This window comes from Apiospora aurea, assembly GCF_038362705.1.
Source record: "Apiospora aurea strain CBS 24483 chromosome Unknown utg000004l_segment0_segment0, whole genome shotgun sequence".
Lineage (NCBI taxonomy): Eukaryota > Fungi > Ascomycota > Sordariomycetes > Amphisphaeriales > Apiosporaceae > Apiospora > Apiospora aurea.
In genome coordinates, this window is record NW_027117391.1 from 5,113,267 (window position 1) to 5,135,359 (window position 22,093).

At 54.8% G+C, this 22,093-nt stretch overlaps 10 protein-coding genes across 10 annotated transcripts; 5 read left to right on the forward strand and 5 right to left on the reverse strand.

The window, feature by feature from the left end:
- Positions 1–3: 3 nt before the first annotated feature.
- PG986_006343 (uncharacterized protein) lies at positions 4–433 on the reverse strand (the record flags this gene model as incomplete). The annotated part of the gene is made up of 3 exons (XM_066842565.1): positions 4–162; positions 186–275; positions 416–433. 3 exons carry the CDS (start codon positions 431–433, stop codon positions 4–6), a joined length of 267 nt encoding a protein of 88 aa, XP_066702427.1.
- Positions 434–1,628: 1,195 nt separating this feature from the next.
- PG986_006344 (Satratoxin biosynthesis SC1 cluster protein 4) lies at positions 1,629–2,350 on the forward strand (the record flags this gene model as incomplete). The annotated part of the gene is made up of 2 exons (XM_066842566.1): positions 1,629–1,796; positions 1,850–2,350. 2 exons carry the CDS (start codon positions 1,629–1,631, stop codon positions 2,348–2,350), a joined length of 669 nt encoding a protein of 222 aa, XP_066702428.1.
- Positions 2,351–3,513: 1,163 nt separating this feature from the next.
- Positions 3,514–5,054, forward strand: PG986_006345 (DASH complex subunit Ask1-domain-containing protein; the record flags this gene model as incomplete). The annotated part of the gene is made up of 3 exons (XM_066842567.1): positions 3,514–3,705; positions 3,777–4,854; positions 4,921–5,054. The coding sequence occupies 3 exons, from the start codon at positions 3,514–3,516 to the stop codon at positions 5,052–5,054; spliced, it is 1,404 nt and encodes a 467-aa protein (XP_066702429.1).
- A 335-nt stretch (positions 5,055–5,389) lies between these two features.
- On the forward strand, positions 5,390–6,486 carry PG986_006346 (uncharacterized protein; the record flags this gene model as incomplete). The annotated part of the gene is made up of 2 exons (XM_066842568.1): positions 5,390–5,403; positions 5,475–6,486. 2 exons carry the CDS (start codon positions 5,390–5,392, stop codon positions 6,484–6,486), a joined length of 1,026 nt encoding a protein of 341 aa, XP_066702430.1.
- A 1,686-nt stretch (positions 6,487–8,172) lies between these two features.
- PG986_006347 (uncharacterized protein) lies at positions 8,173–9,238 on the reverse strand (the record flags this gene model as incomplete). The annotated part of the gene is made up of 3 exons (XM_066842569.1): positions 8,173–8,520; positions 8,601–8,811; positions 8,898–9,238. The coding sequence occupies 3 exons, from the start codon at positions 9,236–9,238 to the stop codon at positions 8,173–8,175; spliced, it is 900 nt and encodes a 299-aa protein (XP_066702431.1).
- Positions 9,239–9,519: 281 nt separating this feature from the next.
- On the reverse strand, positions 9,520–10,569 carry PG986_006348 (uncharacterized protein; the record flags this gene model as incomplete). Its single annotated transcript, XM_066842570.1, has 1 exon — positions 9,520–10,569. One exon carries the CDS (start codon positions 10,567–10,569, stop codon positions 9,520–9,522), a length of 1,050 nt encoding a protein of 349 aa, XP_066702432.1.
- A 1,224-nt stretch (positions 10,570–11,793) lies between these two features.
- PG986_006349 (uncharacterized protein) lies at positions 11,794–12,434 on the reverse strand (the record flags this gene model as incomplete). The annotated part of the gene is made up of 4 exons (XM_066842571.1): positions 11,794–11,876; positions 11,929–12,237; positions 12,321–12,341; positions 12,410–12,434. 4 exons carry the CDS (start codon positions 12,432–12,434, stop codon positions 11,794–11,796), a joined length of 438 nt encoding a protein of 145 aa, XP_066702433.1.
- A 2,918-nt stretch (positions 12,435–15,352) lies between these two features.
- Positions 15,353–17,186, forward strand: PG986_006350 (cytochrome p450 61; the record flags this gene model as incomplete). The annotated part of the gene is made up of 4 exons (XM_066842572.1): positions 15,353–15,518; positions 15,614–15,764; positions 15,839–17,090; positions 17,148–17,186. The coding sequence occupies 4 exons, from the start codon at positions 15,353–15,355 to the stop codon at positions 17,184–17,186; spliced, it is 1,608 nt and encodes a 535-aa protein (XP_066702434.1).
- An 808-nt stretch (positions 17,187–17,994) lies between these two features.
- PG986_006351 (thiosulfate sulfurtransferase-like protein) lies at positions 17,995–18,736 on the forward strand (the record flags this gene model as incomplete). The annotated part of the gene is made up of 2 exons (XM_066842573.1): positions 17,995–18,253; positions 18,414–18,736. The coding sequence occupies 2 exons, from the start codon at positions 17,995–17,997 to the stop codon at positions 18,734–18,736; spliced, it is 582 nt and encodes a 193-aa protein (XP_066702435.1).
- A 505-nt stretch (positions 18,737–19,241) lies between these two features.
- Positions 19,242–20,447, reverse strand: PG986_006352 (uncharacterized protein; the record flags this gene model as incomplete). The annotated part of the gene is made up of 3 exons (XM_066842574.1): positions 19,242–19,771; positions 19,865–20,270; positions 20,400–20,447. The coding sequence occupies 3 exons, from the start codon at positions 20,445–20,447 to the stop codon at positions 19,242–19,244; spliced, it is 984 nt and encodes a 327-aa protein (XP_066702436.1).
- Positions 20,448–22,093: the final 1,646 nt, after the last annotated feature.

The following is a 22,093-nucleotide window of genomic DNA, read 5'->3' on the forward strand; positions in this document are numbered from 1 at the left end:
CAATTAGTGTACGATTCCAAAGTTGAGTCCAACAGGGGCAAGACCAATCAGGTAGCCACAAAAGCGCTTGTATCTTCTAGGAGCCAGTATCGCGGTCCAAAAATATTGCCCGCCAGAGATGGGGGCGCTACGGTTTGGTGTATTAGCTGGCGAAACAGGACCCTGAGTTATCGAAGGACGCTTACATGGATGACATCTCTGCTAGGCAAAGATACACGGAGAACGACGATAGCCAGGCGATAGGGAACCCCCATGCCAACCCGGCTGGTCCGCCACTTTTCATTCAAGAGTCAGTTCGTGGATATAGCTCGCCCTTCCCATTCGATTCGACTTACTTGGTGAATGCCTCTGTGAAGAGACTAGAAAGCTCAACATCAGCAAAAGGACGCCGCAGAGCGGGCGACTCATAACTCACGATAATGGCGTCTCCCATGTAGCAAGGATACAGCAGCTGAATCCAAAGATAGACAGGAACCCAAACCGACGCTGCAGAGATGGGTTAACATTTAGCCAGTGTCCAAATAGCTTCCCAGTAAACCCTCAAGGGGCAAAGATCCAGCACGGCAGCTTAATGAACCATAATTGAGGCGCCCGAGATACCTTTAACACCTGTGACTTCCCAAGGCGTGCAAGACCACTGGCATCTCTCTCCAAGTAGGTAGAGCCGTGGATCTCGTGAAAAGTCGTGTTACGCCCAGCTCCCGTGAGATTGGAAGCTCTCGGCGAGACGTTCACTGCGTCTCTGGGAGTTTACGCCGCAAAGACTTGATAAACGTGGTGAAGGAGATCCGGCGTGGATACGTATACTGATATAGCACTCGTAGCTTCTGCTGGCGAAGACTGAAAACCGGAGATGGTTTACAGTCGCTGCATGGAGTGTTTACTGCTATCACTTCAAGCACGAAATCAAGCGAAGCCTGCTCGTTAATGGGGGTGGGGGCTGCTAAGGGGTAAGCCATTTTACCGGGCGTCATGTTGTGTAGCCCAACATGGCGAGCAATAAACATCAAAATCCAATACATGATGGCGCATAGCTAATGGTAAGACTGCCAAGATGCCTGCGGCACGATAAGGCGTACGAGTCTGGTTGGTGCCATTCTGCTCATCGAACAATGAGTGGTGGTGTACATATTTACTTGGACCATCCCTTATCCAGGCTTCCCGGTGATGCTACCCATTCTACTCCAAGATTATGCCCAAGTCACCGTGACGCAGCCTCAGCTCTTGCGGAAGTGGCGTGGCTCATCCGTATGATAGATATATGACCTGCGAGGCTATCTGGGACTTCTGGGATGATTTGGGCCGCTTCATAGCCTGCTTCGTTATATCTCAGTAAAAATAGAATGCCCGCCTCGAGCCAAGTCTGTCATGTCAATCACATTGCCGATCCGTCGACGCAAGAGCATGCGATGTCTACCAACCGCCGTGGCTTTTATTCGCCATCAGCGTAAGCCGCACGTCTCAATGTTGCTACTTGCCAAACCCCCGTCATCTTGTTCACTGATAATTGAGTCTCTTAAGACAGGGCGTTTCGCATTGCTTAGGCAGTCTGTATGTAGTTGCTCCCCTGGCCATCACTGCTTTGCACATCCATCCACCCACACTCTTCTACCCGCAATCCCAGCGACATGGACAAGCGTGAACCGGTAACGGCATCTAACCTTGGACCAGTAGTCAGCTTGCTGGCCTGGATCATGGAAGCGATGGTCGTCATTTCTATCGGCGTCAGGCTCGTCCTGTCGTCCGTCAGCTCCGAGCGACGAAATATGGAAAACGTCACGCTGTTGCTTGCCACAGTAAGCACTCGCTATTCTTCACAAGCTATGCATGCTGATCACAAGCAGCACAGACCTTCAGTATTGCATTCACAGTCGCAGTGTCTGTTGCTGTACCCAACGGAATCGGCAGAAACCAAGATGAGATGACACTACAGCAGCTAGAGTCGTTGCAGAAAGCAGTTTACTCCGCCGGTATTATGCTTGTTCTGATCTCAGTCTGCGCACAAGCGTCGGTTCTCGTCTTTCTCCACGACATCACACGAGACAGGTTCCACAAGAGGTTGATCTACGCCATAGCGAGCTTCATCACTCTGTTCTTTACCTCGTCTTTCTTCGTAGCCGCCTTTCCCTGCCGTCGGCCGCACGTGTGGCAGGTACTAGGGGCTCAATGTATCGACCAAATATCCTTTTTGGAAGCATTCTCGACAGCCAGCATCGTCGTCGAAAGCGCCCTGATCGCACTCCCCGTCTACATGGTTTATCACTTGAGGCTGAAGAGAAGCGAGAAAGCCACCGCCATCAGCTGCTTCGCTGCTAGACTCGTGTATGTACTTGTAACCTTTACCAGCTAAAAGGGTGTTCATAAGTAGCTAATATCAAGAAGAGTCATCGGGGCTTTGATTGCACAATTCTACTTTGCGGAGAATTTGAGATCAGCCCATCTTGATCGAAATTTTCATTCTTGGAAATTGGCCCTGACCACGGTATTTGTGCAGTCATTCGGCATCATCACAGTCTGCATACCCTACATCAGAAATCTGGTTCTGGGCATGGAGTCGGGCATGATACAAAACGGTCATGTTAGATTGCCGAGTCACCACAAGACTGAGACTCTTCATGGTCGAATCCCAGTAAGCAGGGTGACTACTAACGTATCCGTACCTGGAAGGCCAGCGGTTTCCCAAATCAAGAAGCATGGTCTCGTTTGAATGAGGATGTTATAAGGAAGCTAATCAGCATATTGGCGTGATCCCTGGGTTCCAGCTGACTGTTATTGAATGATAAATGTTATGGAGGGCAGGGGGGGGAGTTCGTTCTGTTGTTTACTGCTGATAACTGTTGTTAGAACCTGCTTCCGCTGTGATAGTCCAAGTTCACTAGCTACTAGGGACCCCTCGCATCGCTTGACAGTTCTCTCCAAATGGCCGTGTAAGAAATGTTCGTTAGGCAATGAAGTTGCCGGGATATGACGCGAGTTTCGGACGGGCAGAATGCTGAGATTAGCTATAGAAGAGAAGCTAGGTAGTACCTTATATCCATCGTAAGTGAGGCTGTAATCGCTCCACGAGGATGACTGCTTATGATAGGTGCTCCCTGAGAAAAAGCATCTGTTCTCCAAGAATTCGAGTGATTGCCCTGCTAAGGAATATAAAGAGATGGTCGGAGGAGGGCAGATGATTGATTTGAGGCTAGAATCAGAGGATGTGGCAGACCAATGGCCTCGATTTAAATACTTACAGGTGCTCTCTGGACCATCGAAATATTTACAGCCCCTGAACACTGTTGACATGAGCGTCTAAGGTTAAATCGCTTTATTTCTTGTTGACTTGGTGACTTGGCAACCCCGCATCGCGTTCAATTGACTGACTGACCAGCACGCGCCCCATCGTTCTAAGTACCCCGAACCCCACCAAGAATCAATACAGTAAACCCAACAAGTCACTCTCAAGATCGATCCGTCCAGATCTCGCTCCCAAATTCGCCCATAGTCTGGCTCGACAACACACAAGTCGCCATGTCTCTCCCGGGCCCTTCGAGGAATCTGACGTTGACGGAAGAGCTCGAGAAGCTCGAGCAGTCCATCACCCTGACCCTGCAGGAAATCGACCACAACTTCAGCAAAGCACACCGCATCGTCACCTCCAGCATCCTGCCATTGGTCGAGCAGTATGGCGAACACTCCAAGAATGTCTGGGAAGCTTCCAAGGTAAACTTGCGCAACTCTCATATACCATCTAAGTGACGCGCGATAACTGATTGGGAATGTTTACTCTCTAGTTCTGGAAGCAATTCTTCGAAGCCTCGGCCAATGTCTCCCTCTCCGGCTACGAAGAGCTCGCCAACGAGGGCGACACCACCGCCGCCGACGAGACGACGCGCCTAGGCGATACGACGACCACGACGGACGATGGCGGCTATGCCGACCCGACCAGCCAATCCGTCGTAGCTGACGACCAGTCAACCTACCACGAGCAGCGGCATCAGCAACATCAATCCCACCACCGCGAGATCGAGGACTCATTGCTGGACGACGGCACGCTCGATGGTAGCACCCCGCGTCCGCCGGCGACCAAGTCCCTGCGCGGCCATGAGATGCAGTTCGCCAACTTCGGGTCCCCGTACGAGAACCTGCGCCGCGAGATGAAGGGCGAGGAGGGCGAGGGCCAGGACGACCATACCGCCGGAAGCGACCTTTTCGCCGACGATCCGGACGAGACGACGCAGCAGCTCCAGCAAGACCGCCTGCCCGATATGTCCATGACGCCCCACTCGTCCTCGCTGCTCGAGGCGCCCACGCCCATGCAGGGCGGCATGCGCACGAACCTGTTCGGCACTGCCAACAAGGACAAGAACAAGGACCCGCTCCTGCACCGCCTGCTGGACAAGAACTACCGCATCCAGGCCACGCCGCACAAGGGCGGTGGGCGCGGCCTGTCGCCAAACCGAGGAGCTGGCGCTGGCGCTGGCGCCGCCGTTCCCGACACGGACCGAACCCGCCGCGCGCTCTGGCAGGACAGTCCCCAGAGCTCGCCCGAGATGGCGGCCCCGACCCTGCGGACCAACCTGTATAGTGCCATGTCGCCGCTCAAAGGTCAGCAAGGCCGGCCCGCTGCCGGGAGGCCCAGTACCGAGGGACCGCGCACGCCCGGCGTCAGCGTGCAGACCCCGGCTAAGAAGCGGGATGTGTTCGCCGAGCGCCAGAGCAGCGGCAAGGGCAAGGGCAAGGGCAAGTACGAGCCGGATGAGATCACGTGGGACAGCGATGACGATGAGGACGACGGCATGTTTGGCGGCATGAGCCCGCCCAAGACGATCCAATTCGCGCTGCCCCCGAGCAAGCTGATGCAAACGCCTGGTAAGTTGACTGGATCATTTATATTCTATTGTATGGGGGCTTTCATGCTAATTTGTACATCTATAGCACGCGAGGCCAGCAAGCGGATTGTCGAGGATATCCTTCTAACTGCCGGAGCTGCCCCTGAGTATGGCTCGACCCCCGAGCACAGTCCGACTATGGTTCAGATGAACCACGATATTCTGGACGATACCTTTTAGGCTTGGGATTGGCCAGCGCGGCGCCCGATCCTTGGCGGCTACGGATATTACGAGAACCATGACTTCCATTCAGGTCACTGATAGAGAGAAACAAGATACCCAATTGAAGATTCGCCGATGATGGTGGATCGGCATTACACATTACATCCCTGCGGTGAACGATACATGAACGATATAAGAATATTCAAACTTTTCGAAGAACACACTCCCCATATTAGTCTGTCCAAGTAGCAATCTCTCATGCTGTCTCGTTCCGGTGTTCATGGGCCGGTCCTGTTGGTAGACGCTCGCCTGGACTGGCACATAAGTCATATGGCAGATTGCCGGAAGGCACAATGGCTCGGGCCGCGTACGCTGCTTTTCAGAGACCAGCGGTTATTCAAGGATGACGCATCTGCGATGAACTTGACATCATAACAGCAGTTCGCAGGCATGGTATTTGATGCCGCCCCCGACCCAAGGAGTGGTCAAGGACTCCATCTACCCCTGGAACTGTTCCGGCCGATCCAGCCATCACCATCCATCTAAGCTCCAGCTAGATGATGCCGAAATCCCTGAACCTCTTGAATTTGCGTCATCATGCTCATTCCAGCTTCTCTCTCCGGAAAGCCCTGTGGTTGTCCGTACTCACACACCACTCGACCCCCTTCAACATGTTCCGCAGCTTGCCCCCGTACTTCTTGATGGGCCCGTCCCTGCTGCGGTACTCGTTGATGAAGCAGTGGACGCACCACTTGTGGTAGACTTCCTTCCCCTTGTCCTGCGGATCGCTCCGGCCCCTCCACGACTCGAACTTGACGGCCAGCACGAACCCGAACGTGAAGTCGTCCCGCTGGGGGACCATGGACGGGTCATGGTGGTGGTGGTGCTTGCCCGGCACCCGGTCCCGCAGGTCCGAGATGGCGATGAGCTCGCGGATGACGCGCTTGGCCACGGGCACGACGCCGAGCTCGGCGTCGGTGTGCCAGGAGAAGACGACGCGCAGCTGCCGGAGCCGCGGCAGGAGCTGCGGCAGCGCGGCGACGACGAGGCCCGGGTCGGGCGCGGTGGCGGGGACGTCGTCGGCGCCGACGAGGACCTGGACGGCCGAGGCGGTGCTGTAGGCGCCCCGGCCGGGGCACCGGACGGTGACGCGGCGGGGCTCGAGGTCGACGTGGGTGACGTGCTCGAGGGCCCAGCGGGGCAGGGCGCGCGCGAAGAAGCTGTGCAGGACGGCCGGCTCGTCGAACTCGAAGTGCTTGTGCTTGTAGATGAGCGGGTGGCTGCGCAGGTCGTGGTAGATGCTCTTGCAGGTCCGCAGCAGGCTGGCGAAGGCGCGGGCGCCGGCGGGGTGCGAGACGGTGAAGGGGCCTTCCCAGTGCCGCGAGGGGTCGCTGTCGATGGCGATGTGGGTGCCTTGGAAGCAGGCTTCTTCGTAGACTTTGTACCGTAGCTTTTCGAGGAGTGTTAGTTACTCAGAAAGGCAGCCCAGTCCGTCCTTGGGTGCGTGTGAGGGTACGAGGGAAGGATTGAGTAGCACGCATACCTCGAGTGGCAGTTCATACCACCAGCACTTAGGGGGGCTGACCGGCTGCTTCACGGCCTTTCGGGTACGCCGTTTCTTGGTCACCTGTTGGTACATTGTCAGCGGGTGTACGAAGAATGCCATTGGGCGATTGCCAACCTTTAGGGCAGGGGCTAGTGCGGCTTTGGTGACAGGCAGCTGGTATTCTAGTTTTATCCGCGGCATTCTGGCCCGGCTGCGGGCGAGTCTTGCGGCTTCATCTTGGCCTTGGCCTGATACGTTGAACATGGTCACCTTCTTCTGAGGGACCTGAGATATGATAGAATGGAAATAAGTGAATCGTCTTGCCTACAAGAAGCAGGTGACTGGGGGTTACTTATCTCCACGATAGAGCAGGGCAAGCAGTGGTAAGGCAGTGAAGAGGGAAGGACGAGTATGCCAAAAGACTGAACGAGGTAGTAACGAGATTTTGATTCATCGTGTGGCCAGAAGCTCGAGCATTGTTGCTGGCGTAGTGTTTGTCGTATGAAGCAACACCCGTCCCTTGGATGCAGTCCGAGATTGATACGAGGCCTGGATCCAGGAGCCACACGACAATCCCAGCCCTTCGAGAAAACAAAGTTGCGTATATGCAAGCACTTTGCTTCACGTTGGGAAAGTCAAGACGGCTGGCTTGCATTGGCGGATTCAAACAAAAGTTTCCAGTTCCTGAGCAGTACCCATGGCACGATTCTCTAGTGGGTCGTGACTTGCACGTACATGCATACATTTGATGTCAGCCGTCTGGTTTTGTAAGATTAAAGTTGTTACCCGTCACTAGTATTCAATGGAACCCGCTGTGCAAACGGGGAGGGAAGGGGTTAGTTATCATGATGTATTTATGCAGAAGCTCGTTCCCCAGGATCCAGCCCCTTTCTGCAGCAAACGGGAAAGGGACTCGTGGGGGACCCTGCAGATACGCTCCCGATGGCAAGGGAAAATGGAATATTAGCTTTTTGAGATTGATGTCAGACAGCTTCCTGCAGAATCTTATCCATCATGGTGGGGGAGGCGGGCCCAGGAAGAGCAGCCAATATAGGTAGCCGATATTTCTTCCCATCTGCAGCCTGATCCGGGGATCCGTTTGCTCAAAACACCGGGCTCTACGGTAAATCGTGTCCCTGAAGATGGCGAATGTTTCGGCTTGGTGCCGCCGTACACAGCTGTTTCGACACCGATGTTTTAATCTCCGACACGCGAGGGTGAAGTCTAATCAGGCTGGCCGTTTGCAAGCACGAACGCTTCTGATTCTCCTGTTGAGCTTGATGTCTCGCGAGTGAACCGCTTCCCGGTATGGCGTCCTTCGCTCCTGTTTCTGCTACTCCTCACGTCGAATTGAATATACTGGGGTCTTGTTGGTGGCCGCGTTGCGTTTGCTGAGGCTCTGTTGACCCCCCCTGAGAATTCGACTTCATCCCAGTCTAACTGATCTTTGGTATCTCTGAAGCTCATCGTTTCGCGATTGCTCTGCTCCACCAACATACATTTGTGTACCTACTGGATGAATTTGGTCCGTTTACCCTGAGGCAAAGTTCATCAGAACGCATTCTCTATTACTCAAGTCTGCAGTGGCCATCAATACAACACCAAAGCCCTGACTTCGATGCTCTCCCTCCCGCTCTTGTCCGCGCTATCTTCGTCATTATAGAAATACGCAGGATCCTCAAAGGCAGAGTGCGGCGTCCGCCGGGCCTCGTTGGCGGAGTCGGAGTCGAAACACTTGATCAGCATCACCTCATCCGGCTGCTGTGCGTACTTGTAGTACCAGCGGTGACTGCTGCTCGGCTTGACGGTCCATGTCTCGGCGCGGTGTCCGGAGGAGACATAGTGCACCTCCGCCGCGACTAGATCGTCTTCGGATACCGAGCGGGCATCGACTACGGCCAATGGGTTTTGGTGGATGGTCTTGACAGGACGCCAGGCCTGATGAGGTGTCAGCAGATCACTTAAGGTTCGTCGACTTCTTTCTTCTGATATGGAGCGAAGAAGAGCCTATTACCTACATTGATAATTTGCCACCGCCTTGCTTTCAACCCATCGGCTTCATTGGGAAAGTGTCGCTGCAGGACAAGTTCGGCGCCGTGGTACGACTGGTCTACGTGGACGCGATGTAGCGGGCCACGCGACATCGTATTATTTTCACCAAGTTGGTGCCAATGAGACGGACCACGCCGAACTTTGTGATCGAAGATTCTGACCGTTGATGCCCCTGTCCTGGAATGAATGAAGCATTGGTATCAGCTCAGTCTTGTCACTGGCCCCTTTTCCGTTGCAAGATGATTGTCGATCCAATAACCTACAGGTCCTTCAAGCACTGTTCCGTCTCAGAAAAATACCCAGTCCGGATCGTATCCTCGTCCAGGAAATGCTTCTCGGAGCTTTGGTGGCGGTACAGCTGGAACCCATGGGAGTCGAGAGTATACGAGCTCTCTCTTCCAGAAATGTCTTGTATCGTCACCGGAACTGCTACGGCAGGCCTCACGTTGGCCACCTTGCCTGGACTGACCACCACCGGCGTCGGCGCGGATCCGTCATTGGGCTCGCGGTAGTAGTTCAGTATGGTCGCGACGTCGTGTCCACCAAGGGGGTGTTCTTCTGCCCTTTGCAGCGGCGCATTGATGACTAGGCTTTCGGGCGTCATGGCTCGTTGATGTTGTTTCCGTTCATCGTTGCGTTTTCAAGGCTTTGGGGCATGTGTACGTCTGGATCCAAGGGCGTAGGATACGCAAATCGTGCTGAGAAGTCACATGGAAGACCGCTTCCGCATCGTACAACTTGGGAGTCGACCCCGCACAGAGATTCGGCAGTTCACAACTGATTACTGTGTAAAGAGGACAGTCTCAACAACTTATTCCTTCGTTGCTTTTCGGCTGTTGCTTAGCCCTCCCCTCTATGCTTTTTCATTTCGCCACGTTGAATCCCTCAGTGTGACCACCAGCATCGGATGCCAAGACTTCTTTCCATAACTATTTGCCCCTTTTCCCAGCGTCTCAGTTCACGGTATTTGCGGCTGCCATTCGCATCGGCGACCGGATCTCGCAGTAATAGTCGGTCAATTCGGCCATTCCCTCCGGGATGAGCAGGGCAGCTCTGCAACGAAGCCGGCCAGTTGGCCAGGCACCGGTGCCTCCGCGAGGAACGAGGGGGGTTTGCCAACTGCCGTACATCTTCATCTTCAGCGCGGCCATCTGGCGTCTGATTCGAGTTAAAGAATAGGGCCCGTGGCTCTCTGGCCTCCAGGGGACCGTTACGGTGCGTGGTCAGGATGTCGTTGAAGTCACGCCTGGCAGTATTGCCCACTTTCAGTGTCGTATAATCCCGAGCGACGTTGTCTTTGAATATAATCGGACCTTCATTTGATGATGTGCCTCGGTTGTGGTTTTCGAGCACCGTGTCGTTACCAATATCGATTAGCGCGTTGTATCCAATGTTATTACCAACGATCTCGAATCGTGGTCGGGATCTATGCTGGTTTGATCCAAGGATGGTCCCTGTGAGGCCCTGAGCCGTGAAGCTGTCCACACTGCCTTGATCGGGATGCTTGTATAGCTTCACCGTCCGTCTTTCGAGGCACGCTCTTACATCCTGGCTGAGGGAACACGAAATGTGAAAATGAAGCAATTCGCGCGTGGCATACAATTCCCGGAAAGCCCCCGAGAGTGCGCGGTGTCTCGTTATGGCGGATATGACCCTGCGCAGCAAAGACGAAGAAGTGCCCTGGAGCAGCTGAAGAATCTTGTGCGCTACGGTGTCGAGTCTGGCAAAGAGCTCTCGGAACTCGTGAGTGTGGCAATCTTTCTCCATCGAGATCTTGCGGACCAGCCGCAACAAGTGTCGAACGTTGGTCTCTTCGCTTTTGTAAATCACTGGGCCGCGGTGTATGTCTCTGATGAGTCGGATCAGCGTCACCGTCACCGCTCCTCCGTAATGCACGAGCTGACCGACGCTGGCGGCCGCTGAGATACCGTCCATTGCCGCCGACTGTTCTTTTGGACTTGTGATAAGCCTCGCCTATTGCAGTTCGTTGGTGGTGCGCTGCGTGAGATGGGGTCGAAAGGCGTCGGTTTAGCGGTACAGGGGTTACAAACCGATGTGACTGACAGGCGCGGCGTGTTCAGCTGTGAGGGAAATGGACGAGTATTGAAGATGCCTCGTTCAGGCAAAGCTTTGAGCTGGTATCTACAGAAACCGGATTGCCCCTACGCAAGGCCTCTCAGCTCGCACAAAAGAGATTACAGGGGCGACGCGCGAGTGGTAGGACCTACATGGCGGCATCCTTCATGCAATTTGCTTACGCGAACCAAGGAATATCCCCTTGATGGTGAGAACGCCGCTTCTCGCATGATACTTTCCATGAATGATCAACTGATTCCCGATCTGCCCGATCAGGCATTGCACTCATTTTAGGGTAGCTATGATATCTATTAAAATAAACATTATGCCAGTGGTATTAATAACTACTGATCCATACAGTACAGTATAACATGGTAGAAGCAGTGCTGTAGCGACAAAGGGGATACCAGGCTTGGTGTGCGAACATCCTGTAAGCTATAATTCCCAGCCAGCCATCAAGGGGGCTATATGTAGACTTCTAATTTGATTGGGGTCCAATAGGGGCTGAATCCTATTGCCCGACCAGCATCCGTGAAACGTTTTTAATGTATATATTTTGGGAGATTCTTGGGGAACGGGTCTGGGGCGTTCGGTTGAAGGCTTTCCAATGCTCACCATACAGTTGCCTTTGTTTATTGCTTGGGAGTTAGAGTATGTTGCGCTCGCTGTCATTTTGACTTAATACCACGCCGGATTCTGCTTGCGGGCATACCCACGATCTCAAACGGAGCAGGCCATGTCGTCAGAGCCTGCCGGGGGACGTAATCATGTGGACGGGAACCAGCTGGCAGCACACGCGCAAATGAGGATCGGGGACACGATCACCAACATTTACCACCTCTCCCATGGGCGCAAATCTTACATCCGGGCCTACGAAGTGCCGAATCAGGAAGAGAAGCGGCGATGCCAGAGGAAGCAGACGTGGTATACCGTGCTTGGGATTATTCTTATTGTTGCCGGGATGGCAGCAGCCATCACGCTGCCTCTTGTCCGTTCATCGCAGGTAACTATAGTTACGGCCCTTTTCACGCTGCTTCATTTGCGATTTGAAAGTCTGGTCCTAACAAATCTCCCATAAAAATATTAGCCCCCATCAGACTCAACGCCGACTGCAACCCCAAGCATAATGTCGTCGAGCATGACACCCGACACGCCAGCTGGAGTTCCTACGGCCACCCCAACTAGTCCTCTTCCCACATCGTTCAGCAGTAAGCCTACCAGTGCGTTCACGGGCAGCAGTAGGCGTGTCACTACCGTAACCGACGACCAAGGCAAGCCAGTGATGGCCCTCGCGCCCGGCGCGAGGTGCACCGCCGACTCGGAATGTCTTTCGCCGAATCTCTGCTACACGGAGACGCATTCGCCGACGTCGACGACGTGTTGCGCGACCGGCAACTGGGGCTGCCCGGGAGCCCCGTGCGGGGGCCACGACGATTGCCTCGACCCCTTTCCCTGCCACACGCCGGGCCCCGGGAGCGGTGCGACCTGTTGCGGCTATCCGCCGTGGACCGTATACCGGGGCGCCAACTGTTGGTCTACGCAGCCCGCAACGAGGACGGCTAAGGCTGCATAAGTAGGGTGGTAGCGGATTTGCATCTTGCATGCCTTACCTGCGACGTTGTTGGCCAGAACTGTATGCAGTTCATTTTGTATTATATGGGATTATATGGACCTTGCCAGATTACCGGCGTTAGCATACCTCCGTACTTGTTTCCGTTTTCCATTTTATCCTCCACCCGCTGGAACAGATTAAGACGGCGACGGATATAAATATCAGTAAAATGAAAGGGTCACCCCTCAGTGGCTCGCTGCCCCCATATGTATGAATGAAAACTGCCTGACTGTGTCCTGGTAAGTTGCTTGCGCTCCTGGCTGATGAAAGTGTATCAAAAAAGACATCCCCTTTTCTCGTGGAATTATCCTCCGATCGTCCTGGCATGATGCGACGCGATCCTGCCGCGATGGAAACCGACCTGCACGTGCATATTTACCGGACGAAGGTGACGGTTGGGTTGTCTCACCCGAACCCTCCAAACGTGACAGGGCCTTACTCTATCTGACAGCGGAAACAAGTCGTCATGAGGTTGTTTCGTTTCGCATCAAAGCGCCCGTTCCTTTGGTCGCCTGTCTGGGTCACACCCGGGGAGTTTTCGTTTGCCGTGCGGGAACGATGTAGGGGTCGGGGGCAGCAATCGCCACCACCCGCGCTCCGGCCATTTCCTCTCCGGGGCTTTCATTGCCGGCTGTTCGCGTCCCTGAAAGTCTGATTACCCACGTTGCCACGTTCGTTCAGCCCATATATCAGCACCAGCGATGCGACCTGGGGATGTCGTAACTCCAAGCGTGCGACGGAAGAGAAAAGACGTTTACTCTGGCGCGGCTACCGCGGCTCGCAACCCAACGATGCCTCAGACATATCTGCTAGGTCACATGTACACATTGTCTGAGGACGAAGGACGGAGATGTTCCGTTGACCACACACACACTACGTAATACTGTATGTATGTACTATGTCTAGCCACGGTATGTCCATCCACTAGAAGAACGGCGAGTGCCTTCTAGCCCCGAGGCCCGGGCTGCAAGCAGCAAGGTGCCAAGGTCTAGTGAACACCCGACTCAGGTGACATGTGTTCATGTGCCCATCGAGTCAGTGCCGACCGAGATTTTAGCCAGGTACAATCGCACGCTCCGAGGGTTTGGTTTGGTCATGGTTTCCGTCGCTGAACGGGACTGGGTTGGGTTTTTGTTTCTCGGGGAGTACGAAGCGCCCGGCGCCCCGGGTGCCAGGCGGTGGTCAAGTGCACGATGCCTTGTTTCATAGGGCAATTGGGCATTCCTTTCATCGCGCCTTTTGCATCGCGCATGCTTTGGAGCGCGACGTCCGTCCAATTAGCAGCGCGAACTTGCGTGATCGGGTGGGGTATCGTATTCGTATTCTTTCGGGGGTACGTACCTCGCACCAAATGCATGCGGCATCTCGGAACTAAAAAAGAAAAGTGAGGAAGCGCGCATGTATCAATGTAAGTGGGCATTCAATCAATCAATTGATCAGATAGGAATGCATCGACATCCTCATACGCGCCAAGGCGCAAGCCAGCGCTTTAGAAGGGGCCGTGTGCTGCTCAAGTCGCCAAGTCGGTGTGAGTGCGATCAGTTGTGGTCAATATTTTGCGTCTGGTTTGGTCACTAGTAGCGAGATCGCTAATCAGATGAGATACGGTATGCTGAAGAATTACGCGAGCTGGTTTGCCGGTCATTTGCGCGCTGTTGCAGAAACAAGTGATCCCTGCCTATCAGATAGCCTGCTGTGACTACGGGCGAACAGGTACCTATTAGAGCCAGAGCCAGAGCCAGAAAACTAGATTGCCCAGCAGACTAGGTTAGCCGATATGCTTAAGATGCTGCCACCCGACCCTACCTTTTTCACAGATTGTCTCCAGTCGGTCAGCGTTGGAGAAGGAAATGGGATTTGCGCGACCCGGTTTAAGATGCCCGTAAGCAGATGCGTATGTAAGGATCGTAAGACATGAGGTTACCTCAGCTGCATCATTCGCGATGCCCAGCGGGCAGTGGCGTGTTGCAGCGTTCAACCGGGTAAGCTGCCACAGCTTCTGACGATGTAATTCCCGACACTAGCAGCCAGTCAGAAAGTCAATGGGCGTGACAGCTTCGAAATAGGCAAATAGGCAATCGATTGGGGGTGGACAGGGTGGGGTGGGCTACGGCTCGACAGCCCGCCCCTGACACAAATGCTCTTATGCCATTGGCCCTCTGGCCAATTCAGTAACATGAAAAAAATAAAGGCACTGTTGTTAACCTAGCAGCGCCGAGGCGATCTGCTCTTTTTTTCTTCTTCTCTCTTTTATTGCGGATTTTGGGGCGGCACCCCCAGTCGCGCCAGCCCGTTCCTCTGACAGCGAGACAGCCCTTCTGTTGAGCTCGCAGGCACGCAGGCACGCAGGCACGCAGGCACACAGGGGCGAGACGTTAGCAATCCTACACGTAACCGGACTTATTAGAAAAATAAAACAGGGCCTTATGCCTTTGATGCTTTCCAGAATGATGAGTAAAAGGGGGCCCACAGCGACGTTAGGGGACCATAGTGCTGCTGATAGGGACCCTAGGGGCCATATTGTCGTAGGGGAGCGGACCGCCTGCCGTTTGGTGTCAGGGTCCGGGACTTCCTGCGGAGTGCTGCCAATGTGTCTACTTGGGATGATGGCAATTTAAACACAAGCAAATTTCGACCGCTGGACGCCTGTTTTACTCGAAGTAGTGTCGTGCCCGCTCATCTTTCCGCAGACAATTCCTACCACCAGACCAGGCCCCGGCGTGCCGCCCTTTCCCATTTGCGACCTGGGAAGCTGATCTTCCTTAAGCAGGATCTACCCTCCTCTTCCTGTTTCCCAACCTTTTCCCTTCCGTGCTGGCGGATTTTCCTCTTTGACCTGTCGGCGACACCCTCGCGTCCCTTTACTCTCCCTAAAGAAGTACGAAACCTAGTTTCCCTGCCGAGGACCCTCCCCCTCCAGCGCCAGAACACACGCCGCCCGTAACCAGCCTGTTACCGTAACCGACCCGGACACAATAACAACAGAACAGCACGCACGGTATCGGGATTCACGAACATCCTCTAAAAGACATGGCTTCCAACGCCAGCAGCTTCTCGTCGCCGCTGGCCGAGAAGTTCGCTGCCGTCAACCTCAACCTCCCACCGCACGTGGACTTTGTCGTCGACACCATCTCTAATGCCGGCATCCTGACCTGGATCGCCACCCTGCTGGCCCTGGCCATCGCCTACGATCAGAGTATGCGCGCCCTCCACGCGCCTGCAAACCCATTGGGGTGATCCGTACCCGTGTGCATATATTTGCTGACTCTTTCTCGCTTTCCCGCGCTGCAGTTAGTTACCAGCTGAGCAAGGGCAACATTGTTGGCCCGGCTTTCAAGGAGCCGTTTATTGGGCCTTTCCTCCAGTCGGTGAACCCCAAGTTCGAGGAATACTATGCGAAATGGAAGAGCGGTCCCCTCAGCTGCGTCTCCGTCTTTCACAAGTACGTGCCCACCGCCAAAATCCCCTCCAACGCGACGCACTGGAAATCTAACCAAAGTATTGCTTCTTTTGCAGGTTTGTAGTTATTGCGTCGACCCGTGACTTGGCCCGCAAGGTGTTCAATGCGCCCGCCTACGCGAAGCCTTGCGTCGTCGATGTCGCCCACAAGATTCTCGGCGCGAAGAGCTGGGTCTTCTTGGACGGCAAGGAGCATGTCGACTACCGCAAGGGTCTCAACGGCCTCTTCACCCGCAAGGCTCTGGAGTGCTACCTGCCCCGCCAGGAGGACGTTCTGCGCCATTACTTCGCCCGCTGGACAGACATCACCAAGGAGAACAAGGGCCAGCCCATTCCCTTCATGCAGGAGTTCCGTGAGATCATCACCGCCCTCTCCTGCCGCACCTTTGTCGGATACTACATTTCGGAGGACGCCATCAAGCGCATCACTGTCGACTACTTCCTGGTCACCGAAGCGCTGGAGCTCGTCAACTTCCCCATCATCATTCCCTTCACCAAGACGTGGCGCGGCAAGAAGGCGGCCGATATGGTCATGAACGAGTTTGCCAAGTGCGCCGCCAAGGCCAAGGTCCGCATGAACGCCGGCGGCGAAGTTACCTGCATCATGGACGCCTGGATCAAGGACATGATCAACTCCCGCAAATGGCGCGAGGCTACCGAGAAGGGCCTGTCCACGGAGGGCCTCGAGAAGCCCATGCCCATGATCCGCGAGTTCACCGACATGGAGATTTCCCAGACCCTCTTCACCTTCCTGTTCGCCTCCCAGGACGCCACCAGCAGCGCCTCCACGTACCTCTTCCAGATCATGGCCCAGCGACCCGACGTCCTCGACCGCGTCCGCGAGGAGAACCACAAGGTGCGCAATGGTGACATCCACGCTGCCGTGAACATGGACCAGCTCGAATCGATGGCCTACACGCGCGCTGTGGTGAAGGAGCTCCTGCGTTACCGCCCCCCTGTCCTGATGGTTCCCTACGAGGTCAAGAAGCCGTTCCCCATTACCGACTCGTACACCGTCCCCAAGGGCGCCATGTTGATTCCCACGACGTACATGGCTCTTCGCGATCCCGATGTATACGAGAGGCCCGACGAGTTCGACCCGGAGCGATACTACACTGGTGACGCCGAGGTCAAGGGTTCCAAGAACTTTTTGGTGTTCGGCACTGGTGCTCACTACTGCCTGGGACAGCACTACGCTCAGCTCAACCTCGCTCTCATGATTGGCAAGGCTTCGCTGCTTCTGGACTGGAAGCACCATGCCACGCCTCTTTCTGAAGAGATTAAGGTGTTTGCCACCATCTTCCCCAAGGTTCGTTTTCCTCGTTTGATTTTCAGTATTATAAGCATTTACTAACCAAGTCTCCAGGATGATTGCCCATTGACTTTCACGGATCGAAAGTGGTAGTCGGCATTCAGTTGCGGCTCAGCACAAACATCCTAATACCCCCTTGCGCCGGCATTCCGGGAACGCTTACTTATGAGAGGACAGGCCCCAAAGTCATGTGATGGCGTTAGCGATCGCCACATCCGTGATTGGGCTTGGTAATGACCACGGCCGCCGCCGGCCTTTTTTTTTTAAAAAAACACCTTGTAATACCTTCACCTGTATATATGCTTACCCAAAAGCCATGGAGACGCGCCACAGCGATGTGGCGGTCCGTTGGCAAGTCTACGACTTTGAAGTAGATACCAAACGAAAGAAGTAAAACCGATCATACCCATTATGAACGTCTGGTCAATATGGCTTGAAACCATGTGCTTATGAGAATACTGGGTGCTTCCGCTGTCTAATCCTGTCTCAAGTTGAATCCCGCTTCATGAGTCTTATATGCACTCTACTGTAACCTCGCAGATTCCATTGGGGAGTACTTGCTTGATTACTTTTTGATACGAAGTTCATTACCCCCCTTTGTCTCAAGAATATTCCAAGGCAATTGAGTACTATATCCAAACCGATTTCGTAGTGTTGTGAAAGTACATGCTGTAGTTTAGATGCCCCCACGGTTCTGTAGTGAAGCTCTGGGGTTGGTCCAGTCCCCACGTCATAGGCGCCAACAGCTCCCTCCCTCGGCATTACCCATGTGTGGTGGAAGCGGGTCGGCGAGAGAGAGCTTACAAACGAACGATTGATAGCTCTCCAACATACTTTTAGAAAACATTCCCGTCTCTTGCCCCATTGAACGACGACAAACAAGAACAGATACCGGTTCACAATGGCATCCAAATCCCTCCAGACCTTGAGCACGCAGACTCTGCTGCGGGCAAGCTCGCGCGCCTCGCCTCGAGCAGTGCGCTGCATCGCTTCGCCTGCGGCAGCTCGCCTGCACAGCTCCTCCTCGTCCTCCCGCCCTGCTGCCGCTGTTGCTGCCAGCATCGCCCGGCCTCAGCTGCTGCCGTCCCGGCGACCCAACCGTGTCCTCGCGGGCGGTGTGCGCTGGTCTTCGGAGTCGGCGACGGGGAGCAAGATCTGGAGTTTCGAAGAGGTATGTTGCGCTGCCCTACTCGACTCGCTATATCGCCATCTCTGCCCCATTCCCATCCCATCTCGCCACCTCGCCACCAACCAAAGAAATCGAAAAGCCCAACCGGAAAGAAACGCTAACCCCGCCGCTCCCTCTCCCGCCACCACCAGATCCAATCCCTCCCCCGACCGTAACCCTAATCGACGTCCGCGAACCCTCCGAGCTCGCCTCGACGGGCCGGATCCCGGGCGCCCTCAACATCCCCATCACGACGAGCCCGGACAGCTTCCACATCAGCGCCGAGGAGTTCGAGGACCGGTTCGGGTTCGCGCGCCCGCAGCCGCAAGAGGACGAGGTCGTGTTCTACTGCAAGGCCGGCGTGCGCAGCCGCGCCGCCGCGGGCATCGCGCGCGAGGCCGGGTGGAAGAAGGTGGGGGAGTACCCGGGGAGCTGGGTCGAGTGGAGTGGGAAGGGGGGGAAGATTGAGAGGTGAGAGAGGGCTCGAATGTATAAGAAGATGAATAAAAAAAGAAAGAAATGGCGGAAAGAATGCAAGCAAATACCTGGCGCAACGGTATGCGATCGATGAATGTCCTGCAATGTGCTTGAACAGGTCCTGGGGATCGCATATAGGAGGTTTGACAGCGTGAATCAAGACTCGGTAAGGCGGTAGGAAGTCAGTGATCTAAGAACTACTGTAGACACCGACTCGGTGATAGTAAGTAGGACAGCGTAGGCTAATCTGTCACCGGGGGAGTATGAGGGAACTTGGCCCAAGACCAAGAGCCAACGCGGCGCATCTATATATATATATATGAAAGACCAAAAAGCACAAGGACCATTACAACTTCAGCCGCAAAACTTGATATAAGAAGTAGGTTGCTAGTATAAAGCCAAACCGTGGTATCAATGCATTGAGCTACCTAGTGTACATAACAGAATTCCATTACAAGAGCTCCCCTGAGCAACGCCGGGTCACGTTTTCCCCCGTCTTTCTCTCATTTTCCTAATCCAGCTAGAACTAGTCCGCCCAGGTTGTTCTTCTTCCCCGTTCCCTTGGCCGCTCTATCCCTAAGACAGCAAGAATCGGGCAAGCAGCATCGCCGCACCCCCTCGCCGCCCTCGCCGGGCTTGGGCGGTTCCGCAGGGGGCGCCGGCGCCTCCTTCGCCACCGGGCTGCCGGCCTTGAAGAAGAGCACCTTGATGGCGATGGCGAGGCCGCAGTGCAGGGCGACGACGAGGATCAGGAGGATCTTGCTCGTCTGGCGGTCCGTCGCGCTGAGGACGGGGTACATGTTGCGCAGCAGGAAGGCGACCGACATGCCGAGCCCGACGCCGACGAAGACGTAGTTGAGGATCTGGATCTGCGACCAGCTGACCAGGGCCACGGGGATCCAGATCAGGTTCGCGTAGCCGTAGAGGGCCCAGCACTCCATCAGGTTGGCGCTCTCGGAGCCGAAGTATTTGAGGGCGCCGAAGAGGAGGACGGGGATGACGAGGGTGTAGCCGTAGATAAGACCGGCGGCACCTGTAGGTATCCAGCACAATTAGTATCTTGTCCAGGACTCGTACGCAACGTCGAGGATTCAGGTTAGGGGGGCAGGGGACAGAGAGAACCTACCGCTGAGCAGCCGAAAGTCGTACAGGAACGGCCCGTTGCCAGCCATGGCGTTCCACTGGCTGATGGTGCCCGCAATGAACAAGATGAAAACGACCGTGGTGGCGATCCAGAAGGGCCCGTACAGGTCCGGGTTGCCCTCGAGCACGTCGAGGAAGTTGGCGCGCGGGTAGAGCGCCGCCCAGCACCGCTGCAGCACCGAGGACGTGTCGACGTCGAAGAACTGCGCGTAGAAGGACATGGTCCACAGGTAGCGTTTCGACGAGGAGCCCGAGCCGGACGCGGCCGTCGCCGGCGGTGGGAGGCCCCCTACATTGGAGGCACCCTTGTTGCGCCCGCCCGCCGTGTTGGTGAAGGTCGAGTTGTGGAATTCGAGGTCTTCCTGCAGGTCGGTATGGCCCAGATCACTCTGCGCGTTCCCACGAGTTAGAGCTGAGTTCCGCATCGGTTGCGGTAGCTATGCGAAGCTCGCCACATTGTGGTGTTCGAATATGACGGACGACCCCGGCTTGCGTGTCAGGAGCTGCGGGATACGTACCTCATCGTCCACGTCCACGACGGCGTCGTAGCCTCCTGCACCGGACATTTCGAAGGATCGGACCAACTGTGATTGACAGAACTGCTATGGTATGATGATGAGCAGAACCAAGGTCGCTGCTCGTTTCGATTCGGATGGGTGCCGGAGCTTCAATGTCGTTAGAGATAGCTGTCTCGAAGTTGATGGTCGATTGAGGCCACGGAAGCAGCCCGAGCTTTTCCCGTCCACCCCCAAGCTCTCCGGGAGCTATCCATGCACGTCGGTCATCCTGGTAGTCGCGCTAATGGCCCCATTTGATGATTGATCCCCAAGGGCACCAAGGTACGTACCTCCAAATAAGCCTCATCCACCAGTTCGTGATACAACATGGGATCAATCTTATGACATGTCTGCTGCGATCTAGTATCAATTCGAAATATGATGTTGCTAATTGACATAGTTCTCGACTTCGTACCAGCCGTTTGAACTACTGTAGCCGATGGGTTATGTGGATTAATAATTGCAAGGCAGATATCATGTTAGAAGCATCAAACCCTATATAGGCCTGGCTACGACAGCAATAGCAATGTGGCATTCACGTAGAAACGGATCAAAGGTGCATCAGAAAAGCAGTGATTTAACGTGTATCATAGCTCAAAACTGTCTCTACCTAGACCACGTCCGTTCCATCGTAGAAACAAGCAAGCCCGAAAATGACAACTCGTATATTTTCGATCAGTGTCATCATGATGCCAAACCCAGGTACGCCGAGAGATGAGAGAAGAAATCGTCTATTTGAGCTTCTTCTTGGGGCGCAGCTGGTTGGTGTGGCCGCACTTTCGCTTTCTGCAGTTGGTGGCTCGGGGAGGGAGACGAGCCTGCGGTACGGGTTAGCAACTGACGACATACATCATCGAACTACCAGGATAATAACTTACGTAGCACTTGCGGCAGATCATCTTGTCGCAGTTGAACTTGCTGGCCAGAGCCTTCAGCGAGGGCTCGATGATACCACCACGCAGGCGCAGGACCAAGTGGAGGGTAGACTCCTGTAGGAAGAATATTGTTAGTGACCCATTGCAAGCTCGGTATGGTATAACAGTTTACCCAAATCATCAGGGACGAGACGCTTTGACGAATTGGTTGGCCGTTTAGAGCCGTCATGGGTTGCCAGGATGCGGATCCGACATCAAATCATGGCCACAGATGCTCGATCCGAAAGTCCGACAAATGTCGCAACAATCGCACAATGCCCGACCTCTCAAATGACTGCCACAGTACGTAGCACCATGGGAGATACGCATCTGCTGAGCAACCGCGGCCGCACTCCAAACAGCGCCAATAACCCTTGGGGCCGTGGACCGCCGCGCCAAGCCCCAATCTCTCCCCCCATGTTCAGGCCAGGAATACTCTGCGCGAAGCAGATAGCAAGAAAAGATCAAATGCGTACCTTCTGGATGTTGTAGTCGGAAAGAGTGCGGCCGTCCTCAAGCTGCTTGCCGGCGAAGATCAGACGCTGCTGATCCGGGGGAATGCCCTCCTTGTCCTGGATCTTGGACTTGACATTGTCGATGGTGTCGCTCGACTCCACCTCAAGGGTGATGGTCTTGCCCGTCAGAGTCTTCACGAAGCTGTTGGGAGAAACATTAGTATTTTCGTTCCATTTCGTAATATTCAAGACGTCGGGTTGTGTCGTCGTTCGTGGGCGGTTCGCG